General features: G+C 34.3%; 1 protein-coding gene across 1 annotated transcript in view; it reads left to right on the forward strand.

The window, feature by feature from the left end:
• LOC120331336 (scavenger receptor cysteine-rich type 1 protein M130-like) overlaps positions 1–27,387 on the forward strand; it is a 45,867-nt gene that overhangs the window by 16,328 nt on the left and 2,152 nt on the right. The window contains exons 14-38 of the mRNA XM_078113837.1: positions 914–1,038; positions 1,176–1,206; positions 1,422–1,475; positions 2,187–2,246; positions 5,067–5,144; positions 5,295–5,605; positions 6,939–7,064; positions 7,605–7,635; positions 8,623–8,706; positions 9,158–9,226; positions 9,511–9,887; positions 16,153–16,219; positions 16,483–16,607; positions 16,789–16,819; positions 18,925–19,008; positions 19,533–19,622; positions 20,237–20,305; positions 20,464–20,786; positions 22,215–22,339; positions 24,244–24,293; positions 25,013–25,027; positions 25,308–25,432; positions 25,556–25,586; positions 25,788–25,841; positions 26,665–26,736. Coding sequence (XP_077969963.1) covers positions 914–1,038; positions 1,176–1,206; positions 1,422–1,475; positions 2,187–2,246; positions 5,067–5,144; positions 5,295–5,605; positions 6,939–7,064; positions 7,605–7,635; positions 8,623–8,706; positions 9,158–9,226; positions 9,511–9,887; positions 16,153–16,219; positions 16,483–16,607; positions 16,789–16,819; positions 18,925–19,008; positions 19,533–19,622; positions 20,237–20,305; positions 20,464–20,786; positions 22,215–22,339; positions 24,244–24,293; positions 25,013–25,027; positions 25,308–25,432; positions 25,556–25,586; positions 25,788–25,841; positions 26,665–26,736 — 2,607 coding nt within the window. The remainder of the gene's footprint in view (positions 1–913; positions 1,039–1,175; positions 1,207–1,421; positions 1,476–2,186; positions 2,247–5,066; positions 5,145–5,294; positions 5,606–6,938; positions 7,065–7,604; positions 7,636–8,622; positions 8,707–9,157; positions 9,227–9,510; positions 9,888–16,152; positions 16,220–16,482; positions 16,608–16,788; positions 16,820–18,924; positions 19,009–19,532; positions 19,623–20,236; positions 20,306–20,463; positions 20,787–22,214; positions 22,340–24,243; positions 24,294–25,012; positions 25,028–25,307; positions 25,433–25,555; positions 25,587–25,787; positions 25,842–26,664; positions 26,737–27,387) is intronic.

Below are 27,387 nucleotides of genomic sequence, written 5' to 3' on the forward strand. Positions count from 1 at the left end.
TTCCGCATTTCTCGCGACGTCGATGGGCCATTATGCAAGCAAACATTGGGTTTCAAATCTTGTTCCGAGCCACGTCGTGTTAAAAGTATTGCTTATGCAAAAAAATTACTCATATGACTGTTAGTGAAGTTTGGTGTAAAATTACAATTGCCGCAACTCGACTCTCCGTTATAGTAACAAGTCTTGCAGTCGATTGTGAGGATTAGTCATAGCCGGAAATCAATTCCAACCTTTCGGTCATTTGGAATCACAATAAAATAGTTTGCCACAGCGAAACCGACACTATTTCGTTTCCAACGTTGTGATCTATTGTCGGATGAAAAGAGACAAGGTTGCAAATTGAGAATGTCCAAACGCATGTTTTTTCACGCATTTAGCACTTCTTGATGGAATTCAAATGAATCTGATTCACGTTTTCCGAAATTCCTATCAAGTGCTGTTCAAGTTTCAATACAGTTTGATCGAGATTTTATTCAGTCGCAATTTTTCTTGAAGCTTTAATGAAAGTGAGATAATAGGTCTCATATGCAAGTAAGATAATATGTCTCAAATGTACGGTAACGTCGAACCACCAGAGGAGACAAACGAAAATTTTTATGAGGATTGTGGAAATCACACCGCATCATCTGGAACCACAAGACAAGGTAGCTGACAGGCTATCATCACAGTATTAGCTCTTACTCGTTAATATAAATAGCTATTTTCTTCAACTATCAAATTGCTCGTGGAATCGTCGCTGGCGCAAATATTTCAACAGAATATATTTGTTAGTTAAAGTATGTTAGTGTCTCATTATAAATGCTATAGAATAAAGTTTACAAAATAAAACTTGAATTAGGGGTCAAGTGACCATTCAAATCATTATATGATACCAGATAACTGTCATCTAAACTATATGATGAACTTTTTATAGATGATGCTTGCAAGAAAAATTCGAAAAGAAAAAACCGAAAAATCATTTGCTACAACATTGCCATAACTACAGCTCTCATATTAACTTTTGGACTAGCAGCATGTGGAATGTTTTTCGCTGTTCAGGTAAATACTTAATGATCTCTTTCGTACAAATACATTTGTGGTTTTAGACTACATTTGACTTACGGAGCAATCTCAGACAATGAGTATATATATATATGCGTGTTGGCATCTAATCTCTTTATTTGTCTTTCTTTCAGAATAATAATAGAATCCAAAAACTAATGGAAGGTAAGTACCCTTCAGTTCAAACTTACTGATTGTCTTCGAACAACTTCGTATTTAGCCGTATAGATTTGTATACTATTGTAACGTTACTTTAATTAACATCTAGTGAAAAGAAATATTGTGATGCGGTATATTGTTTTCAATAGTCGTCCTAAATGCTACATTTGGTTTGGGATATTAATATAAAAACGGATTTTATTTATCATTTTAATTTATAGAATTGGAAGTGAAAATTGAGAATCTTACGACCAGAGTGATGCACAATCATGAAGGTTTGGTCAATTAGAAAAGAATAGGAAAATGTCATAACGATTTCAATGTCACTCATAGCTTGGCCACGACCTTCTAAGAGAAAAAGGGTCAAAAGAGGAAATGCGATTCATGCATATTGTCATGAACTTTTCACAAACGATAGTGACGTGAGGACTTGATTCATTGACTCGCTCGAGTTGAACCAATGCCATTTTCTCCCGATGGTTTGAACTCGAAGTGCCTAGCGCCATCTAAACAAAATGAATTGACTCGAATTTGAAATATTCTAACTACCAGACAGACTTGATCTAAGACTCGAAGATAATTTTGAGTGAGTCATTGAGACGGCAAAATAAAGTGATAACTTGCGATTTAATAATTCGAATATTATTGCTTTGATAAAACATTTGAATTCACTGACCTGTAACAGCAGTGACTAAAACAATTCCATTTTTTTGTGAAATCTTCCATGACACGGACTCGACTTGTGACTCGAAAGAGCAGCGACTCGAATTGACTGATATTGGAAATCGATTTTTCAACTGTATGGGATTCGAAACTTCGATTTGTATTGTCTTCATTGTCATTTTCATTTAGCATTTGCCAAAATTATTAATATGCGTGTATATCTTTTTTAAGTTTTATTCTAGAATCTAGATAGTGATTCCATTTTCAAATTAATAAAAAAACGCCCATATTTTTTGAAAACGAGCTTTATTTTTTATTTGAAGGTATAGAATTGAAAGTGAAAATTGAGAATCTTGCGACCAAAGTGATGAGCAATCATGAAGGTTTGTTCAAATTTTCTTTTTTTTTCATAGATGGATGTACTTACCGATTAAAATCGATAAGTAATAAAGAATAAAACAGCAATGCACCCACTATAAAAGCAAACCAAGGTGAATTGAACCCGGGCAGTGGACATCACAAATGCACGCCTTCCTATAATGTAGTATAAATCCAAATTTATAAGCGCTATGCTAGAATCTGTAATGCAAAAACTTGAAAGTACTTCGCCGATGTTTTTGCCTTTGTGACGTCACAATAGACCTGCTGTAACAATGATAATTCATTATGACAAAACAAATGTGCATGTCATACAGAATCTCTATTTTTATGGGTTTCGGAATTCTTAAAATAAAACTTGAGTTAACAGACAGGTGCGCAGATTACATAAATACCTATTTTATAAAGCACTCAAAATCGCCAAAAATGACTTTCGCCATTCGGTTATTAGTCTGACGCGTTAATTTGTCACAGTAGACTACCGCTACTAGCTGTCACGATGTCTCAAACCAGGGGTGTCAAACTCGTGGGATTTACAAGGGCCGCATTGCATTTTGGGAATTGTGCAAAGGGCCGCAAACAGCTTTTGATATATTTTGATAATGTATACTTAATAGCACATTTTCAGATATGTGTAGTTTGTGACATATATTGTGATGCAATTAAATAGCCGAATAACGTTGATATTTTTCGAAATTTCAAATGGCATTTACATAATAATTTCTTGGTATTTCACTTATTATTGCAAATTCATTTTTACAAAAATCAAAGTTTTTTTTACAACTATCCAAAACATTTTTTAATTTGATAAAAGAATAATACATAATAAAAATCTAAATATATACCCCTAAAATACTAACGAATAAACCCCCGTGTTTTTTTTTATTATATATGTCCTGACGTTTGGCATCTCTTTTGTGCCACCAGCTTACTAATATCGGGCTGAATTGATTTCACAGCATCAACTCTCATTAACGAGCAGGGGTGTAACCAGGAATTTCCAAGGGGAGGGTGTTCTGAAATTTAGGTGTATACGAAATGTCGCACAACCTGAAGATAGTATGTGTGTCAGGTTACGGTTCAGGTTGCGCGTCATCTTAATACAAATACTTTCGGATCACCGAAATTTGTAATTGCCAAGTTTGACAGCAACAGGTGGTCTGGCCGGAGGCCGCAAAACGCGAGTTTCTAAGAGAACTGATGTTCTAAAAATTGCTATGTGTGATACAGAATGTTTTTAGAAATCGAAACTGAATATGTCAGGATTTGCCAGGAATAAGGGCATCAAATAGAAATTGCGGACTGAATGGATGTTTCCCCAAGCATCGACATCCTTGTTTACTTCGGGACATGCAAAGAGTGACGTGTTTTCGCATCCGCTCAGACACTTTCTCGCGCAGACTGATTTTCAGGCGTCGTCGTAAACATTACCTCGTTTTCGCGTTTCTGAAATCTATTTGTTAATTTTTAGTTCTGTTTCGGATATTTAAATGTAAATCAAATAATTCAATGATCACTTTGTCTTCTTAGGAGTTTCAGTTTAAATGCAGTAATAAAAAATTAGTGTAGAAATAGCTGCAATAGACTAGGCTAAAATTCTTCATCGGTACTTTTACAAAACAGATTGTTGAATGCTATGAATCAGAATAATGGTTTGAAGCAAAATACCCCATTTTACAGGCGCCAACTCGCAAAACCACTCTTTAAATAAGCATGGTTAAGTAAAGGAAGAAATTTACGGGGGTCAAAGGTCGGGGAAAGGTCCATAAATCGCCTTATTCAGTCACAATCACGTCGCTTCTACTTGACGCCCCTTGCAACCCCCTTTTTTCGAAAATGCCAATTTCTTCGTGTACATTGCGTTTCATTTAGTTCCTGAAGTGTTTTTTTTTTCAATTATTCTTTGCCAGCTTGAAGTGTATCCATAATTGGGTCAAATTGAAAACAAAAAAATTAATTTTTCAAAACTACTTTCTGTAAATTGTCCTTTTTGTGTGTGAATAATCAATTAGATAAAAAATACTTACAAAACATTACAATTACTTTCTGTAAATTGTCCTTTTCGTGTGTGAATAATCAATTAGATAAAAAATACTTACAAAATATTACAGTTATTGTTAAGCGTTCGAGGGCCGCATAGGAAGTTCTCTGGGGCCGCATGACACCCCTGTCTTAAACAAAATATCAGATCTCACAGAAAATTTAGGAACAACTAAAAGTAACAGCCTTTTAGCGAAAACTACAATTAACAACCCCTGAAAGTTTCAAATTGGTTCATTAGTGAATGATAAAAGCAATTTTTTTTATAAGGTAATAATAATAAGAAGAATAACAAAACGACCTATATGTCCACTTCGGTGACCGTACATTTGAACCCGTGCTTATATCCACGGGTTCAATCTATATGCGGGTGCTAAAACCCATGGGTTAGGGTTAGTATGGGTTTAACTATCCGTGAAACAAAAAAAAAATTCCATAGGTGCAATAGCATACAGGTGCAATTGTCATGGGTTCAAATGTACGTGGGTTCAAATGTAATGGAACCGTCCATTTCGTGTCCAACAATCGTTGTCTTCTTTTGATGCACATTGTTCGTTCATCTTTATGTGTGTGTGCTATACCGCGCATAGCAATCTCCATACGCGTTAGCTCTCCATAATAATTCCAAACAATCTTGTTGAATATACAATTAATTCCTGGTTTTCCTGATGACGATGCGCCCAAATTTCAAATTGTATACCTCTATTGTTGTCATACGGAATGCTGATCTCGTCTATATGTTCCATCATTTATTTGAAATTATTTGTACGAACATTCTTTTCTAGATATTTCTTCGCTGCAAGAAATGGTTTCTTCCATAAATGTTTCTATCCATGCCACGAAGCATCAGATAGATCGTTTAGGTGAGATATTCATGTTTTTAAAATTTACTTAACATATTTAAATATACATTGGTGATTGCTTGAGAAAACATTTAAAGATATACCTTACTAACATTAATCGTCTAATTCTATGTTGCTGACAAATATAATCAAATAAATGATTATATTTAGTAACCGTACGTTTGATGGGAAACAACTCTTATCGCTCTGGTCGTGTTGAAGTTTTTCACACCGGTAAATGGGGGACGATCTGTGATGATCATTGGGGACAAGAAGAATCAAACGTTGTCTGTCACATGCTCGGTTTCGGAAACGCTTCAAGATATTATGATGGTGCGCGTTTTGGAAGAGGAAGTGGGAATATATGGCTCGATGACGTCCAATGCACTGGAAAAGAAAGCGACCTCACTCATTGTCAACATATTGGTTGGGGCTTGAATAATTGTAATCACGGCGAAGATGTTTCTGTTGTCTGCGATTACCTACCGGAATCATAATTACCGAGATAATATTTACTATTCACACATTCCTAAAGAAAGACGCAATCTCAACGGTGAATAAATAAAATTTCGTTGGAAAATTATTTACCAAAAATTTATAAGACAGTAAAAATAGCGATTATCCGTTTGAAAAAATAAAAAATAAAAGATATTCACATATTCACATTCAAAGGGTTTGTATATTTGAAAAACTTGCAAATGTGAATTAACTACTATCATTTTATAACAATGGATATTAAACCTACATTTAAGTAAGAACCTGAAAAGATTTGAGATTGCTATTGGTAAAGTCTGTCGAAACTTAGAATATGTATATGTTTGCGTACTTCAAAGATAATTTGTGGATTGCATTTTTTAAACAATTGACGCATTTAAATTTTGTCTGGATAATAATTTTCCTAAAAAATATGCAGTTTGTTTTTTGACGGATCACATATTTTCTTCAAATAAATTTTAGACTAGTATTGAAAAATTTACTTTTTTATACAGAAAATTGATTTAAGTATCGTTTTTTTTTAATTGTTATTCTGTTTCATGTTTTTCTGTTTTTGTTGGGACAAAAAGCGTTGAATTAACAAAGCAATCCTTTTCTGCTTTTCTACTAGTTACAGATGAAATTGTTTTCCAAGACAATTACGATTATATTTTTAATTTCAAATCTGTGTACTCTAGGGTTGTTTCACTCCAAATTATGCTGTTGAAAAAGAGTTTGATCCCATAGCATGTTTTCTTCGCAAATCAGATATGCCATCCTGGACTTTTATATGTAGTCTTGAATCTAGATAGAAGGTCGTTTCCGCATTTCTTGCGACGTCGATGGGCCATTATGCAAGCAAACATTGGGTTTCAAATCTTGTTCTGAGCCACGTCGTGTTAAAAGTATCGCTTATGAAAAAAAATTATCATATGACTGTTAGTGAAGTTTGGTGTAAAATTACAATTGCCGCAACTCGACTCTCCGTTATACTAACAAGTCTTGCAGTCGATTGTCATAGAGGATTAGTCATAGCCGGAAATCAATTCCAACCTTTCGGTCATTTGGAATCACAATAAAATAGTTTGCCACAGCGAAACCGACACTATTTCGTTTCCAACGTTGTGATCTATTGTCGGATGAAAAGAGACAAGGTTGCAAATTGAGAATGTCCAAACACATGTATTTTCACGCATTTAGCACTTCTTGATGGAATTCAAATGAATCTGATTCACGTTTTCCGAAATTCCTATCAAGTGCTGTTCAAGTTTTAATACAGTTTGATCGAGTTTTTATTCAGTCGCAATTTTTCTTGAAGCTTTAATGAAAGTGATATAATAGGTCTCATATGCAAGTAAGATAATATGTCTCAAATGTACGGTAACGTTGAACCAGCAGAGGAGACAAACGAAAATTTTTATGAGGATTGTGGAAATCACACCGCATCATCTGGAACCACAAGACAAGGTAGCTGACAGGCTATCATCACAGTATTAGCTCTTACTCGTTAATATAAATAGCTATTTTCTTCCACTGTCAAATTCCTTGTGGAATCGTCTCTGGCGCAAATATTTCAACAGAATATATTTGTTAGTTAGTGTCTCATTATAAATGCTATACAATAAAGTTTACAAAATAAAGCCTCAATTGGGGGTCAAGTGACCATTCATATCATTATACATATTATGATACCAGATAACTGTCATCTAAACTATATGATGAACTTTTTATAGATGACGTTTGCAAGAAAAATTCGGAAAGAAAGTATCGAAAAATCAGTTTCTGTGACATTGCCCTAACTATAGCTCTCATCTCAACTTTTGGCCTAGCAGCATGTGGAATGATTTTAGTTGTTCGGGTAAATGATTAACGTACTCTCATCCACTCTGAGTTTATAGTTTCACAGTTATCAATCCTAATCGAAGAAACTAATCTAGTATCAAAGCCTTGAAGTTAATTATCAGAAGTACTTGTAGTATCTAATCTCGTTTAATGCCTCCCTTTCAGAATAATTTCAGAATCCAAAGACTAATGGAAGGTAAGTAACTTAATTTTCAACTTACTTCCTATTTTCGAACAGATTTGTGTTTAGCCATACAGATTTATATACTATTCAGCTGATAGGTACTCTCAGCTCAGTCGATTGCAGATTTTCCGGGAGTAATTTTTGATTACTGCAAATAAGCTTAAAACTCACCGGAAGACAAGAAAGCTATTGAATTATTTTATATAAATTTCAAAGCTAGCGAATCCACTGAAAAACCTGATGTTTACAATAATGTCTAAAAATCTGTGAGAGGAAAAGTGTCTGCGCGACTGAAATTTTTAATTGTCAATCCACCTTTTATATTCCGCTGTCACGGAAATGAACACGGAATTCATTGGTCGAGGAAACATCAACAGTAGTCAACACCGGTAAATGAACATGTGACTTCGGACTATTCACCCAACAATAAGTTCATGCATGTTGTCATAATTCCCACAAACGTTAGTGCCGTAAAGATTCGATTCAAAAACTCGAACTCAAGTCGTTTTGGAAGGTTCAAACTCGAAGTGACTAGGTTTATTTAAACAAAATGAATTGACTCGAAATTGAAATCTGCTAACCACCATAAAGACTTGACCTGAGACTCAAAGATAATTTTGAGTTAGACATTGGAATGGCAAAAAAGTTTTGGCAACTTGCGATTTAAGACGTCAATTGATGTTGCCTGCGTTGGTGAAGACTGAAAATACAATGTCTTATTGATGCGGTAACTAAAAATCAAAAGAAAATATTGTTAGTTCACGATATAAAGATAGTTTGATTTTAAAAATATTGTTGGTATGAATAACGATAAAAGTCTAAGTGTTAAAATTGCTCATATTTAATCTCAGTTTGTTTTTTATAAAAACTAGTTGGGACTAGTACCCAACATTATTCACTAGAAGAATTTGCCACAAAAATAATGTATAATTTTCTGTTTTTCTATTGTATTTTTCAAATCAATACAAAAATACCTATATTCTTTATTTGGACCTACAGAAATGGAGATGAAAATGATAACGATGAAAGACCATATCAGAGAGATTAAAAACAAGACAAATTTAATCCGCATCTATCATGAAGGTTTGTTCAATTAGAAACGTTTTATATTTATTCTTGTCCATCTCGTTCGATAAAGTAATTGATGGCTCAATACAACAATTCAATTTACTGCTATCAGTTATCCATCTATAAGATGTAGGCATACTTGGTTTTCATATTTTTAATTATAATAGATGCGACAATATTTAGAAGCGATTTCCCCTCTCGTGATGCACATAGCTCGTTAATGGGTATGTGCATTCTATTCCCACACAAGAAAAATTCCAGTGCCCAATGAAATTTTGCACCGATCTTGTTAAATATACAATGAAACGGTTAATTCCGGGTTTTCCCTATTAAAGTTGGCGATGCGGCCAAATTTTCAATCGTATCTTTTCTATACCTATTCCTTATATACCATACAGGATGCTTGTCTCTTCTATACGTCATCATTCGTGGCAAATAGTTATGTGTGCAAACATTTTTATTTTAGATTCTTCTTCTTATGTAAAGGATTCTATCGATACTATGCAACTAACTCTGCGTCATATAGAAAGTTTAGGTGAGATACAATTGTCGTTGAAATTTCATGAATGTATAGCCTATTTAAATGTATACATAGGATATTGTTTAAAAAAATAGCATTTAAAGATATGAATATGTATATATGACTAACATTAATTGGCGTTCTCATAGTATGTGCACCAAGATGGCGCACAAGCTGAACCCTAACCGGGTACACATACTATGTTCAGGTTGTGCACCAAGATGGCGCACGTACTACGAGAGCACCCATTAATCACCTACGTTCTTGGTAGATACAATCAAGTATATAATTGTATTCAGAATATCCGATAGCTGTGCGATTGTTCGGAGGAAACAGCACTCAACGTTCAGGTCGTGTTGAAATTCGTTACAACGGTATATGGGGAACGATCTGTGATGATTATTGGGGACAGAAAGAATCAAACGTTGTCTGCCACATGCTTGGTTTCGGAAACGCCTCGAGCTACCACGATGAAGCGTATTTTGGAGAAGGTAATGGGAATATATGGCTCGATGACGTCCAATGCACTGGAATTGAAAGCGACATCACTTATTGTCTACATGTCGGTTGGGGCAATAACAATTGTGGTCATTACGAAGATGTTTCCGTTGTCTGCGAATCTGTACCTGTACCTACTGTATCTGCAGAACAAGAAAATTATTTATTATGGACCACAGTCTAAACCAAACTTCTATGACGAGGCGATAAATAAAATTCGATGGAAAATTATTTAACAATAATTATCAAGCCAGTTATAATAGCAATAATCTGTTTGAAAAACTCAAAATATATTTATTCAATATTCACAACTGATTTGTTGATTAACAAAACTTTGTAAATATGACTGCACTAATATCGTTTTGGAACAATATTAAACCTACTTCTATTTGAGAATGCTATTAGTAAAATTCTGTCAAAGTTAAGTATATCTACATGAATAAATGTTTGCGTCATAGAAAGATAATTTGTGGCTTGCCTTTTTTTAAACAATTTGAATCATGACTAGATAATAATTTTTTTTAAAAATATGCAGTTTGTCTTTTGACGCATTACATATTTTGTTCAAATGAATTTTAGAGTAGCATTAAAAGCTTTACTGTTTTATGCAGGTAGTTGTTTCATGTATCATTTATTTTTAATTGTTATCCTTCTTCATGTTTTTATGTCATTGTTGGGGCAAAACCGTTGAATTAACAAATCAATCGTTTTTTGCTTTTCTACTAGATGGAACCATCTTTCAAAGACAGTTACGTTTATATTTTTCATTTTAAATCGAAATACTCTGGGAGCATTTTACTCCAAATTCTGCTGTTGAATAAAAACCTCACGTGGGTTACCGTCGATGAATTTTCGTCCTAGAGATTTTGCAAAAGCATGTCGGGATGCGTTAGTCCATTACCCTTTTGATGCGCTCGAATTTTCATTTTCTCATTTTTAAAACAATGCAGTCTAGTGTTCGTTCAAAATTTCACAAATATTTGAAAAGAAGCTTTTAAGTTCGGAAATCATAGTTATATATATATGGGTTTCCGGATCATCTGGATATTAGAACTCTAAATTTTGTAAGCTGCAGAAAGTGAATTATTACATGATATCACAGTGAAATTATTGAAATTTACTCCAACTTATAATCACTCCGATTCCAATTAAACGTTATCTGTGTAGGAATATAAATCATGATGTATTGCGAATTTGCAATGAAAATATTAGAGCATTTCATTAAACGTCGGAATACAGTGGTTCGAAAAAATCATAAATTAAGCTTTTTAATCGTTTCCGAATAATATACTGTAGGTATTAGCATAGTAGCTTTTCTTTGCATTTGTTTCCACAAACATATTTATTAGAACATAAATAATATATGTTTACATCCTAAAATTTTGAGGAATCTATTTTTCGTTTTATGTTTTTGTTTACGAGTTTAATGTGAATCTACAGAAATTTTTGCCGATAAACTTATGTTCACAATTTATATAAATAAAAGTTTGATTGAAAATTTTGAGAATTCAATATACGGAAACAAAAGAAAAGTATTTTTTAATAGAAAGTTCGTTCAAAGGAATATAGGATTGAATGTTGGGTGGATTATATCAAAGTTAAAATGATATGAGCAATTTTTCAGCCTCATTGCATTATATAAATCAAGGAAGCAATACCCAGACAGTAGCGAATCGGACTTTTATACAAGAGTCAAAATATTTATACAAATAATCAAAAAGTATACTTGGTCCATTCGCCTCATCCTAGATTAGATGAGAATTCTAAGCAGATTTTATCTGTCAAGGACGAACATTAGAATTTAAATTCAGTGTCGATATTTGTTGATCGTATTATTTTCGGTAAGTGATTCCCCCCTCCACCCCCCTTTTTAAAGAGTAAAAAAGGCATTTTTCCTCATCATACATAGCAATTGTTCGTAACTTCAGACCTCAGAGACTTTCACAAACCGACGTATTCCGTCTTCCGGCCGAACCCGGTAGCTGTTCCGATCTATTTTATTTCTCGCAAATCCGATATGCTATTCTCAATTTTTCTATATATAGTCTAAAAAAATATGCATTTCTCACGACGTATAAAACATTGGTCTGTTGGTCTGCAACAGAGATGGGCCATTATACAAGCAAACATTTGGTTTGAAATCTTGTTCTGGTCTACATCGTGGTAAAAGTATTGATTATGCAACAAAAATTACTCCTATGACTGTTTATGAAGTTTGGTGTAAAATTACAATTGCCCCAACTCAACTTACCGTTATATTAAAAACTCTTGGAGTCGATTTGTGAGAATTAGTCATAGCCAGAAATAAATTCCAACCTTTCGGTCATTTTGAATCACAATAAAATTGTTTGACACAGCGAAACCGACACTATTTCGTTTCCAACGCTGTGATCTATTGTCGGATCAAAGGAAACAAGGTTGCAAATTGCAAATGTTCAAACACACGTGTTCTCACGCATTCAGCACTTCTTGATGGAATTCAAATAAATCTGTCTCACGTTTTTCACGGAATCTGACTCACGGATTTCCATCAAGTGCTGTTCAAGTTATGGTGCCCCTGAGCACTGAAGACTTTGGTGCCCCCTTATGTGTAATTGAATTATAAAAACAATAAAAAAACACATAAGTGTATTTTAATCAATCAAAAATAATCACAACCAACAGTAAATAAAACAACTTTTACAAACATTTCATGGGTTTTTCAACTGTTATATATAGCCGATATATATATCGGCAAACACGCAATATCGGGCCGATATATCGGCTAATCGCTAATCCTGAGGAAGCGTGACAATAAAGATTCATGCCTCCAGTCTCAACGTGAATTGAAATACCAGAGTATACAAGTCACAACTGTAGTTTGAAATTTTACCGGTACCTAGTAGTCTACCTCAGGGTGGTTCAAGGTTGCTAGGTTGAAGGACCGCAAAAACTTTTGAAGAGGTCTCGCGGGCCGCAAGTCGGAGAAAACCCAAAAGTGATCAAAATATCACGAGTTTACTTACTTTAAATTTAATAAACAACGAGAGTTTACCGTTCTAAACAGACTATTATTATGTTGCATGGGTGGAGTTCTTTTAAAGAAGATATATAAAGCCTTCAGTCATCTTAAAGTTAATTCCTGAGAATTACCGTTGTATTTTGCGCATCTCGCGTTTAATGTCGATTCAAATCATATTCTTTCGTGACAGATATTACTCGAAATCATACCAGACACTGTGTGATGGGCGAGGAAATACGTTTCCGCCGTGTTTTCCTTATGTCACCTTCTTGCGACACTCATTTTATTACGAATTGTTACATTGAGTAATTTAAAAACTTGCAGCGTGAGCAAGCTTAGTGTCATCGTCAAATACCAACCAAGTCCGTCTAAGTTGGTATTTCGGGACCTAGCTAAAAAAAAACTGGATTGCGCTGCGTTAAGTCGGCTCTGCCTTTCGTCACTGCTGTCACATGGCCCACGCTTGGAAACAGAGGAGTGTTTTCACTAAAATAGAGGCACAAGGCGATAGAAAAAGGGTTTGAATCTCGGGATTTCAACCCCAGTTGGAATAGCTTATGAAACTTAAAAACGTCCCTCCATTAGATACAAATATGCGCTAAATTGTTCTGTGAGCCGCACGGAATGTATCAGTATGACTGGGTTTGGACCACCCTGGTCTACCTTATCAAAAAACTCCCGACTTCGCTGACCACTAGATTGTTGAAGTGCGATCGTGGAACCGCCACATAGTGTAAATAGTTTATTGGTCCAATTGTTGAAGAGAAAACAATTTTTTCTAAAACAAAAATGCAGCAACAAGGAGAATACAAGAAAGAAAAAACAACAACAATTTAAGAAAACGACTCATAGGCCCATTTCGTGTCCAATAAATAAGTTTCAGTGTTTATTTTTATTAAAGGTTAATATGGTACTTGAAGACAAAAAAAAGGGAACACTTTGAAGTTTGAGTCGTCTGGTGAACTCGTAATATTTTAATAAACAACGATAAACTATATAAAATTTCTGTGGTGCCCCTCTTTGCTTGGTGCCCTAAGCACGTGCTTATATTGTTTAATGGTTAAACCGGCGCTGCATATACCCATTCTTCACCCGCTTTAAAATTTAGTAATGCATGACTTTATTGTCAATCTTAGTCCAAGATGTGTTGGCCAACTTTAAGATACTATTAGGTGTTGGTATAGATACTAGATGTTGGTATAGGATCTGGTTCAAATCGTATGTGATGAAATTATGGTTACAGTAATAGTGTTTTACGGGGAATATAATAATAAATACTAAATTATACTTCTATACATGGGCCTTCAACTTACTAGAACGGGAAGAGGTCTGCCCTTTTAGATTCCTTATGTATATAGAAAACGACGAAACATTTTGGCCAAATAGTTGATAAATGCTCGATAATAGGGCGGCTTTGATAAAATTCACTTTGGCCTGTACGCCGCCCATCAAAACGGAATTGGTGTTTTTAGTTGTCATGCTAATGTATAGAATTTTGTTATTAGCACTCTCCACTCAAACATCTGGATATCCCTATAAATCAATGGTTCCCAACCGAGGGCCCCTGACCCACCAGATGGCCTCAGAGCATTTGGATAAGGGACACCATGCCAGACGCAAAACTGATTTTACTTTTACTAGAAAACGCCCCGTTCTTCCTATTCACTTATCGATCTCGATCGGTAAGTATGTTGATAGGTATTTGTCTGTCTGTTTAATACACGCGATATTTCACGAAAGCGAGGTTGAATCTGCTCCAAATTTTGCATGTGCATTCATCATATATTGGACCAAAAGCCTATTGATTTTGTATGAATAATGTTGTATAATTAGCGAGTTATTAATTAATTAATGATGGGACACGCGGTGTCTCTATTGAGTCAGAGAAAAGGAATCGAAAACGCAGATCAATAAGTCGGTGGTCTCCGCTCGCTATCTAGTTTCATTGATTGATAAGGTTATTTCACAGGGCATTTTCCTTTTGCTGAGCATGGAATATTTGAAAGAAACGGGATTTGGAATCTACCAATCAAAGTAACACTATAAATACTTTTGGAATTATAAATAGAGGGTCATGAGTGCTAAAAGCCTCCGGTAGAGGGCTACGAGATATAAAAGGTTTGCAACCACTGCTATAAATGATCATGCATACACATGATTGTGGGTCATTACCGACATCGTTGACTTAATTATTAATTTTTTTTTTCAATTGAACCTGCATGTCAACTGATTCCGACAAAAAATTTTCTTTACATAAATAACACAATTTTTTAGAATTTTATATGTAGTCCAAATGATTTATTGCAGAAAAAGTTTTCGAAGAGAAGTTGATAAGAATAGAATATGCAGACTTTTGGATAATTTGCTCAGGTTCGCAAATAAAATGGGTAGGCCTATGGGCCATTATGCGAGAAGAAAATTGTTGTGCAGGACACTTTGTATTGCTTATGTGAACCTAATTTCATGAACATTTGAGCTGAGCTAAGTGCAAAAATTCCAATTGACATATGGAAAATTTTTATTTGAAATTCTTCATACATCAGGACTGAGTTAAATGTCAAAAGTGCATTTGCTTCATGGGAAATTTCCATTTGAAATTTCTGCATATTTCGTGCGTACTTCAAGTGAATCATATTTGACGTGTTCAAGCATCATAACACTATGCGCCGTGCGTGATCGAGCTCGGCCACTGATGATCACAACAATGTTTTTGTCCTAATATTTTCCACACTCCACTATATATATTTCAACAACACGTAAGCAGCGCAAGCACTGCTAACATCGTTTCCATGATTTCAATGAACAATTTAGAGAATGAAGAAATGAAAAATGATTTAGTGTATTTTACCCTTCAAGCAGTTAGCTAGCATGGACTCTAGTAGATTACATTACAAACCTTGTTATAGGAGTATAATGTAATAAGAGGAACTGTGAGGAAACTTATAGTAGGCTACCGTGGCACCGCGATGCGCCTAGAAGCAGAATCTGAATCAGAATTATCCATTAAACAAAACACAAATCATTACTAAGTTTTTCTGATGCTGGAAAAACAAGACATAAATACGCCGAATAAATATATAAAGAGTCTCGCAGTTGATTGTAAGGATTAGTCATAGTCGAAAGAATTTCATAACTTTCGGACCAATCACATGACCTTCTGATCACAGCGAAATACTCACAACGAAACCGACATCATTTCCTTTCAACGCTATAATGTATTGTTGGATAAAAACCCACACGGTTGCAAATTGAAATATGCAAAAATATTTTTGCGCATTTTTCCTTTTATATTTCCAACTTCAAATCAAATGAATATGACTCACAATTGTTTTGGACTTAATATAGTTTGGTCATAGTTTTCATTCATTTGTACTTTTTGTTGGAGCTTCAATGAAGGTGAAATAACATGTCTCAAATGTACGGTAACGTCGTACAACCAGAGGAGACAAACGAAAACGTGTATGAGGAGTTTATACATCCCACCGGCTCATCTGGACCCACAAGACAAGGTAGCAGACAAACCACTGACGTAGGCCTACCTATAAATGACGCGTTTGATAAAAATAGCGATTTTCTTCCATTGCCAAATTGGTTGTAAAAGTACCACTGTGGCTGGCGCGAATATTCTAACGTTGTATATTTGTTAGTCAAAGTATGTTCACTATCAATAATATATATTAAAATTTACAAAATATTGCTCCATTTAGTGGTAAACTGACCAATCTTAAAAATTGTGATTTGATAAAAGAAACTTTTGATGAACTACTTATAGATGATTCTTGCAAGAAAAAATCGGAAATAAAGAATCGAAAAATCATTTGCTACAACATCGTCATAACTACGGCTCTCATCTTAACTTTTGGACTAGCAGCATGCGGAATGTTTTTTGTGTTTCAGGTAAATGCTTAACGAACTCTCTCGTCCAATCTGAATTTATAGTTTCAGACTGCTTCAGACTCGGCAATCCTAAACAATGAGTTGGAAAAACTATATTCATTCTGTAGCCTCAAAGTTACTTATCAGTATGACAGTATCTATCTACTATAGTATCTAATCTCTTTATCTGTCTTCGTTTCAGAATAAACACAGAGTCCAAAAACTAATGGTTGGTGAGTACCCTTTACTTCCAACTTGCATATTGTCTTCGAATAACTTCGTATTTAGCCGTATATATATATATATAAATAATTCGAGGACTGGTTGATGATTTCACAATATTTGTAAGTGGCTGATAGGCTATTCTAGGTCAAAGCCAACTCTCTTCCGCTTATGATCCATATTATTGGTTTCTGTTCAACTACAAATTTATAGCTATCTTCAAAATATCTTGTAAGATGCGTGCATATTTCCTGTTCCGCTGTATCGTAATTTGTTCTTGATATTTCTCTAATAGAGTAATACCACTGTTAATATATATTCAGTGTTTATTTCATCTGTCATTGATATACCGACTCACTCTATCTATAATGCTTGTTATTTCATGCTGCACTTATGTTGGCCAACTCATAATGCTAGCCTACCCATATTTTACGGTATGTATTCTAATAACTTATGACGATTTCAGCATCTTACCCAATCACTTTCACACATTCTTCCCTCCTGATATTTATATATATATATATATATATATATATATATATCCAACAACCATCGTTAGCATGCTGCAGTATGAGTAACGCAGTAACGGTTTATTCTGTCGCCGAATTGCACTCTTGCTGCTGTTTCCATGGTAACTTGCACACCGATGCTAGGAGTAGGTTTTTTTTGTGTATCCTGTATCGGGCGTCTTCTGGAAACCCAGGTCGCCTCGACTGTAATTTCTTCCAATAATCCTCTTGCTAATTTTTAGACTTTTTTATGCTATCATTAATTACTGTTAGCTTTTTTTTTCTCGGATGTCGCTGCTCGATAACCAGTCCTGGTTTCTCACGACTCCTTTTCACCCCGACTTATCAGTTTCGCCTCTTTTTTCATTCTGTATTCATTAGTGTACGATATTTCATGTATGATGGATAAAATAAAATACTGATTACTGGTTGGTATAAATAAACATTTAAAGTCCTAGTGTCATAATGGCTTATATTTATTGTAAAGTTGGAACGTGAATTCCAACCCACTCAACGTTGTTGTAGTGGAGTCCTATTTGCACCCGCACCCGCCCTGAAGTATTATGCGCGATCTTCCAGCTCCTAGTAACTGCACAACCAAAGTAGTAAAGATGCAACGAGATCCTTAGAAAACGAACTGTATTCATCAATCGCCACATAAGAGTAAAATGTTGCTACGGCACAGAAACTTAAAGACCAACGATAAAACTAATTTATAACGACACGGATGCACTAGAAATAAGCAATGGAAGAATGATAAAATAACATTCACAATAACAAGCAATAATAGCCAATACTCAATAGGACCTAACCAAGCTAACTTAATATAACAGATTTCACGAAGCCCACACCCCTAATATAAACTATATCCGAGGCAAATCTCAATATTAAACGACACTTTCGCAATCCCACAGTGCCGTATAGAACAAAGTATCAGAAAAGCGTTATCTCAAAACCCGGAGAAAAAGTTTCACTCCCTATGTCTTCATTATGGCCAAATAATGAGTCACTGTCAACAGGAAATCAAGATAATAAAGATAGAACATAATTTGTCCGGGATTGTTAAGATAATAGAGAAATATAAATGGTAAAAAGTGTGAGGCGTGCGAGGTCAAACCTAACATTTATTCTTTACTTTGTTGTTCATAAAATTTAATCGGAACAGAAGTGTTCTCAATAGGGGCTTGAAACTGCAATGACTCATGTTGAGACCTGAATTTAATAAATTGTGGTTCTCGGATATGTGACTTGTCGTCACTCTAGAAATGAGGACTTTGTGGTATACTGTGTTATGGCTCCCATTATTTCATGCATGAGTGACCTTGGTTTTCTGTCTCGCGCTTCTTCTTTTGTTGATGCTTCAGTCGATGACTGCGTGTTTCTGTAATACATTTTGAATATCTACAAACATCGTCTATTCTTCGAGTTCACGACACAACAGACTTGTACCCAACATTATTCATCATTAGCGTTATGCACCATAATGCAGAATCGTGTATCTTTTCAATTTTCATCTTATCATCTTAATTTCATTTTCATCCTAAATAGTGCTTCCATTCTTCAAAGTGATATCTAAAAAAAAACATATTCTTCATTTGGACTTACAGAAATGGAAAGGAAAATGATAACAATGGAAGATCGTATGAGAAAAATTGAAAACGAGACAAACTTGACCCGCATCAATCATGAAAGTTTGTTTAATTAGAAATATTTTATTTTAATTTATCGTCTTCGATGAGGCAAAATGGTGGCTCAATATAACAATTTAATTTTTAAGGTTATCAGTTATTCAAGGTGTAACCTATTTGGTTTTCATGTTTTTTATAAATAAAAGATGGTAAAATATTTAAAAACAATTTTTCCCTCTCCTGATGCACATTGCTGCTGGTTAATATGTGTATTTGTATGCATTCTATCTCTGCATCATGTGGAAAATTTAGGTAAGATACAATTGTCGTCGAAATGTTATAGATGTATTTATTAAATTCACATAGAAAATTGTTTGAATTCACTTCTAACGTACTTATTGTCATCGAACAACTTTCAATTTAGTCGTATAGGTGTGATTCGACTGGCAAATATATTTTTGTACTATTGTACTAATTTGCTACAAAAAAATAATTTAGAATTGTCTTTTTCAATTTTCATCTTAAACAGTGCCTACATACTTCAAATTAACAAAACAAAAAAACATATTTTTTATTTTGAATCACAGAGATGGAGATGAAGATGGTATCAATAAAAGATCATATGAGACACATTGATATCGACACATATTTGATCCGCATCAATCACGGAGGTTTGAGTAATAAGAATTAATTTATTTTTATTTATCTCTTTCGATAAAGAAATTGATGGCTCAATATTATCAGTTATCTATAAGGTGTAGGGGTAATTGGTTTTCATATTTTTATATTTAATAGATGAACCAATATTTGGAAGCAATTTTTCCCTCTCGTGATTGCACATTGCTCGTTAATGTGTATGTCCATTCTATTCCGCATTCTATCCCCTTGTTGAATATACAATCAAACGGTTAATTCAAGGTTTTTCTTATAAACTGACACCAATATGATCAGCATCAATCCTAAACGTTTGTTCCATTAGAAATATTTCATTTTTACTCTTGTTATCTATGAGCTGCAGGCCTATTTGGTCAATCCAACGATCCGTATGTCTGCGCGTGCTATACCGCGTCTAGAAATTTCCATTGCCGTTAGTGTTTTATAATATATCGAACCAATCTTTTTGACATACAATGAAACGGCTAATTCCAGGTTTTCTTATTAAAGTTGACGAGGCGCCTAAATTTTAAATTGCATCCTTGTATACCTATTGTTAATCTACTATACGAAATGCGGGCCTCTTTTATACTTCATCATCCCTGAGAAATTGTTATTTGTGCAAACATTTTTTCAGAGTTTTCTTCTTCTGTGAAGGATTCCATCGAAACTATGAAACAAACTCTGTATCATATAGAAAGTTTAGGTGAGATACAATTGTCGTTGAAATTTTATAAATGTATTTAAATATACATAGGAAATTGTTTGAGAAAATATTCAAAGATATAAATATGTATATATATCTGACTAACATTAATCACCTACGCTGTTGTCAGATATGATCAAGTATGTAATTGTATTCAGAATATCCGATAGCTGTGCGATTGTTAGGAGGAAACAGCACTCAACGTTCAGGTCGTGTTGAAATTCGTTACAACGGTATATGGGGAACGATCTGTGATGATCATTGGGGACAGAAAGAATCAAACGTTGTCTGCCACATGCTTGGTTTCGGAAACGCCTCAAGCTACCATGATGAAGCGTATTTTGGAGAAGGTAATGGGAAGATATGGCTCGATGAAGTCCAATGCACTGGAATTGAAAGCGACATCACTTATTGCAGACATGAAGGTTGGGGCAATCACGATTGTGGACATTACGAAGATGTTTCCGTTGCCTGCGATTCAGTGCCGGAATCATGAAGTACGAGAAAATTATTTACTATATATATACAACATTCTTGATGATTGATACAATCTTAACAAAACTCCTATGTCGAGTCAATAAATAAAATTTCGTTGGAAAATTAAACGATATGGATATTAAACCTACATTCATCTGAAACATTAAACTCGAGAATGCAATTGGTAAAAGTCTGTCAAAGTTTAGAATATGTACGTGAATGAATGTTTGAGTCTTACATAATTTGTGGTTTGCATTCTTTAAACCAGCGTTTCTCAAACTGTGTGCCGCAGATTTTAAAGGGTGTCGAGGAGCTTTTGCGAATTTTAAAAATAAGCTTCTCGCGTTACACATAGGCATGGATGAAACGGGCAAGCTTGTGAGACTTGAGTATCCATAATTACTTAGACTGATAATATTATTGAGTTTGCCTCGTCGTTGTAGTAAGGGGGATTGTTCCGGCATATTTGTATTGTGATGTCATAATGTTTTTGTGAACAAGACATCCGCGTTCAGTTGGGCAACAGGAAAGCAAGTTTGGACGAGTTTTGGCTATCTGCTTACAAATTATATTCAATCATCGGCGCAAAGCCATCCAAATAATCTATCCACCATTTGTATCTCCGTGGCTATTTCTTGCTTTGACTGAAATCAAAAGCAAAAAAGGAGCGATGGAACCTCGGTTTGACTGTTTCTCAAAACAGGCACACGCATCGCATTCAAATTTGCAGAATAACTTGTTTAAGGAAAGCTTTATTTTTTCACAAGTGTGCCGCGAGCAAAAAAAGTTTGAAAACCACCTCTCTAAACGATTGACATATTTAGATTTTGTCTGGATATTGATTTTTCTAACAAATTTGTAGTTTGTTATTTGCCGCATCACATATTTTGTTCAAATAAATTTTAGGATAATATTGTGAACTTTACTGTTTTATTCATGTTTTATATTCATATATATACTAGGGCCCGATCGATATATCGGCCGACCGATATATCGGTCATGTTTTTTACAAATTTCGAACTATCGGTATCGGCTAATTTTACCGATATATATCGACCGATCACGTGACTGCCAAAGTGTCAAAATTACGCCGGGAAAGCAGTTTTATCGCTTGTTTAATTGAGAGCGGTTCTGCCTAATACTCTTTTTCTTCGTTACTTCTATTTATCTCTTATCAAAAAGCGGCTTTTGACTGTGTCTTTTCCAAAACAGACGTATGACACGGGATTTAACTCTTTGTAAGCGAGTTTGCAAGCGTACTGGTGGCCTTGCAAATTGAAGCGAGAGAAACATGTAAAAGACTTATTTGTGTCAAATAATATACCTTGATTAATAAAGAAATCTCGCCGTTTCCACTTTCCACAGCTTTGGATTTCCCTTGCGCTTCCGTCGTTCAAAGCGCGATTTAACTTCTTGTATTAATATGTTATAGATGGCTGGTTCTAGCGGTAAAATCAAAGTATGGGAATACTCGGTGTGTCATAATGATGGCGTAATTTGTAAAATATGCTTATCATTATCAAGTCAAAAGGTTCTGCCGATTGAAAAAAAACACCAGTAATTTGTAGACCCATCTCAAATCAAAACACAAGAGCAAGTATGATTAGGTCCAAAGCAGAAAAGCATTGGAGCCAATCCAGAAAAACTCAGCCCAACTACATCTGAGACTGTTGAACTGGAGCTATTGAGATTTATAAGCTTCCTGCCCTTACAATAAGTGTTCCTTCTTGCCATGCACAAAATTGCATGAATTCAACATTTCATTTCTTTTGCAAGAAAATTCCAACAAAATTCTCAGAGTGTTGCTTGTTACTGTAGCCATATTTGTAAGTGAGGAAACATCGGTATCGGCTTATCGGCCTACTTTTAGAAAACTATCGGTATCGGTTTAAAAAGGCAGTATCGGCAGGCCCTAATATATAAATATGTATATCGTTTTTGTTTTATCGATATTCTGCTTCATAACTTTCTATTTTTGTTGGGACAAAAAGTGCTTCACGTTTAATTAACAAACCAATAGTTTTCTGCTTTTCTACTAGTTACAGATGGAATCATGTTCCAAAAACATTTACGTATTCATCTTTCATTTGAAATTCGAGTATTCTGGGACCGTTTGATAAAAGCATTTTACAACAGCATGGGTGAATGTATCGGTTCATTAACCTATAGTGTCTAGTGTTCGTTCAATATTTTCATGTTCTCAGTTCGAAAATAATGTCGTTCAGAATTTCACAAATATTTAAAAAAAAGTTTCTAAGTTCAGAAATCACAGTTATATGGGTTTCCTAAACATCTGGAATCATGTTCCAAAAACATTTACGTATTCATCTTTCATTTGAAATTCGAGTATTCTGGGACCGTTTGATAAAAGCATTTTACAACAGCATGGGTGAATGTATCGGTTCATTAACCTATAGTGTCTAGTGTTCGTTCAATATTTTCATGTTCTCAGTTCGAAAATAATGTCGTTCAGAATTTCACAAATATTTAAAAAAAAGTTTCTAAGTTCAGAAATCACAGTTATATGGGTTTCCTAAACATCTGGATATTAAAACACTAAATTTTGTTCGCCACTTCAATAAAGAGAGAGTAAACTTTTACATGATATCACAGTGAAATTATTGACATTTATTTCAACTTATATTCACTTTAATTCAAATTAAACGTTATCTTTGTAGGAACATAAATTTTGATGTTTTACGAATTTGCAATGGAAATATTAGAGCATTTTATTAAACGTCGGAATACAGTGGTTCAAAAAAATCATAAACTAAGCTTTTTAATCGTTTCCGAATAATATACTATAGGTATTAGCATAATAGCTTTTCTTTGCATTTGTTTCCGCAAACATATTTATTAGAACATAAATATTATATGTTTACGTCTTAAAATTTTGAGAAATCTATTTTTCGTTTTATGTTTTTGTTTTCTAGTTTAATGTGAATCTACAGCAATCTTTGCCGATAAACTTATGCTCACAATTTATATAAATAAAAGTTTGATTGAAAATTTTGAGAATGCAATATACGGAAACAAAAGCAAAGTATTTTTTAATAGAAAGTTCATTCAAAGGAATATAGGATTGAATGTTGGGTGAATTATATCAAAGTTAGAATGATATGGGCAATTTTTCAGCCTCATTGCATTATATAAATCAAGGTCTACGTCAAAATATTTATACAAATAATCAAAAAGTCTGGCGCAGTATAATTGGTCCATGCGCCTCATCCTAGATTAGATGAGAATTCTGAGCAGATTTTATCTGTCATCGCCGAACATTAGAATTTAAATTCAGTGTCAATATGAGTTGATCGTATTATTTTCGGTAAATCGACATAAATCAAATTATCCTGTTCAGAGGCCTATCCAGGGTTGAGTTTGTGATTCCCCCCCTCCCTCCTTTTTTAAGAGTAAAATAGGCATTTTCCCCAATCATACATGGCAATTTTTCGTAACTTCAGACCTCAGAGACTTTCACAAACCGACGTTTTCCGTCCTCCGGCCGAACCCGGTAGCTGTTCCGATCTATTTTATTTTTCGCTAATCCGATATGTTATCCTGGACTTTTATATATAGTCTGAACGAAATCGGATATGCATTTATCACGACGTATGAAACATTGGTCTGTTGGTCTGCAACAGAGATGGGCCTTATACAAGCAAACATTTGGTTTGAAATCTTGTTCTGGTCTACGTCGTGTTAAAAGTATTGATTATGCAACAAAAATTACTCCTATGATTGTTTGTGATGTTTGGTGTAAAATTACAATTGCCCCAACTCAACTTACCGTTATATTAACAACTCGTGCAGTCTATTTGTGAGGATTAGTCATAGCCGAAAATAAATTCCAACCTTTCGGTCATTTTGAATCACAATGAAATAGTTTGCCACAGCGAAACCGACACTATTTCGTTTCCAACGTTGTAATCTATTGTCGAATGAAAAGAGACGAGGTTGCGAATTGAGAATGTTCAAACACATGTGTTTTTACGCATTTAGCACTTCTTGATGGAATTCAAATAAATCTGATTCACGTTTTCCGAAATTCCTATCAAGTGCTGTTCAAGTTTCAATACAGTTTGGTCGAGGTTTTATTCATTATTTATTCGTATTGTGAGGAGCTTCAATGAAGGTGAAATAATATGTCTCAAATGTACGGTAACGTCGAACCACCAGAGGAGACAAACGAAAATGTTTATGAGGATTATATAAATCACACCGCTTCATCAGGAGCCACAAGACAAGGTAGCAGACAGGCTATCATCACAGTATTAACTCTTACTCGTTAATATAAATAGCGATTTTCTTCCACTGTCAAATTGCTTGTGGAATCGTCGCTGGCGCAAATATTTCAACAGAATATATTTGTTAGTTAAAGTATGTTAGTGTCTCATTATAAATGCTATACGATAAAGTTTACAAAATAAAACTTGAATTAGGGGTCAAGTGACCATTCAAATCATTATACATATTATGATACCAGATAACTGTCATCTAAACTATATATATGATGAACTTTTTATAGATGACGTTTGCAAGAAAAATTCGGAAAGAAAAAATCGAAAAATCATTTGCTACAACATTGCCATAACTACAGCTCTCATATTAACTTTTGGACTAGCAGCATGTGGAATGATTTTCGTTGTTCAGGTAAATACGATCTGTTTCGTACAAAATAAATCTATGATTTCAGACTGCATTTGACTGACGGAGCAATCTCAGACAATGAGCAATGTTTGTTGGCATCTAATCTCTTTATTTTCTTTTTTTCAGAATAATAACAGAATCCAAAATCTAATGGAAGGTAAGTACCCTTTACTTCTAACTTACTGATTGTTTTCGAACAACTTTGTATTAAGACTATAGATTTGTGTACTATTGTGACATTACTTTAACCAACTTTAACATCTAGTGAAAAGAGTGGTATATATATTGTATTTATTAGTCGACTAAAATGCTTATTTGGTTTGTGATATTAATATGGGAACAACTTTTTTATTTATAGAATTGGAAGTGAAAATTGAGAATCTTACGACCAAAGTAATGCGCAATCATGAAGGTGTGTTCAATTAGAAAAATTGGGATTTTTTTTCTTTTTCCGTCCATTTTAGTCAATGCTTTATTGGCTCAAAATGAATATTCCTTAAGTTACGTTTGTGATGCATGTTTGTGAGTGTATGTGTTATTCGACTCGTAGAAATATGTTTGTACTATGGTGCATATAATTCATATTTCATATGAAGAAGTCTTAGCTCCAATTCTTCTTTCTATATTCTGAAAACGTGTATACGTTACGAATAAAATAAAAGTTATGTATGTATGTTCTTCCGTGCAATAAGTTATCAGCAGATTAAGAAAAAATTTTAAACTTCAATGCTATTAATGTGTTTTCGGACTATTTACTCAACAACAAGTTCATGCATATTGCTATAAATTTTTCACAAACGTTAGTGCCGCGAAAACTCGATTCATTGACTCGAACTCAAGTTGTCTTCGAAGGTTCAAACTCGAAGTGACTAGAGTGACTCGAAATTGAAATCTGCTAATCACCATACAGACTTGGCCTGCGACTCAAAGATAATTTTGAGTTAGTCGTTGGAATGGCAAGAAAACTTCGGAAACTTGCGATTTAACACGTCAATTCATGTTGCGGTCATAAAATCTACTCGCTGGCGCTTGCGGCTGCAGTGACATGACAGCTGGAACAATCGGATCAATGACTTGTCTTGACTCGAGGATTAGGGACTAGTACCCAACATTAATCACCATTAGCATTTGCTACAATAATAATATGAAATTGTCTTTTCCAACTTTCATCATAAAAAGTGATTTTATTCTTCAAATTAAAACAAAAAAGCCTTATTCCTAATTTGGACTTACAGAAATGGTAACAATGAAAGATCGTATCAGTGAGATTGAAAACGAGGAAAACTTGATCCGTGTCGATCATAAAGGTTTGTTTGTTCAATATAAATTTTTATTTTATATTTATCTTATTAGATAAGGCAAAATGATGGTTCAATATGACAATTAAATTTTTAATGTTATGTTATCAGTAGGGCTGGGAATGATTAACCGATTTCAGATGGTTAACGGTTACGATTTATTTTAAAATTTGGAAATTTGACAATGATGAATTCAGAATCAGTTTTCGGTCGATTTCGAAAAATATTGTTCACGATTTCATTGCAAAATCGGATATTCAATGTCATACCACAAGTGCGCAGTTGATGCCGTTTTTATTTATATGATATATATCTCGAAGTAAAATTTGCACATCGAACACTGATAACACTGATTTGTCACATAAATGGCGTTTAACAACGGAATCAGGTTTTCTAAAATACTTCCACACGCCCGATACACGCTGCCTATCTATTGCAGCAGAGCAATCATGAAACTATCTCGATTCGTGAATAATTTTAATAAGCGATCCCGGGGATACGAACACGCGAAATTGCTTTATAAGCATTGTGACGTAACGAGCTAAAATTATAAATTATTACGTCAAACGTCACGCATCGGTTAACCGGTTAATTTTACCCGGTTAACGGTTAAAGTGTTTTCCCTGAAATTCCCAGCCCTAGTTATCAGTTATCTATAAG

The sequence above is a fragment of the Styela clava genome, chromosome 6 (genome assembly GCF_964204865.1).
Source record: "Styela clava chromosome 6, kaStyClav1.hap1.2, whole genome shotgun sequence".
In the NCBI taxonomy this organism is placed as follows: domain Eukaryota; kingdom Metazoa; phylum Chordata; class Ascidiacea; order Stolidobranchia; family Styelidae; genus Styela; species Styela clava.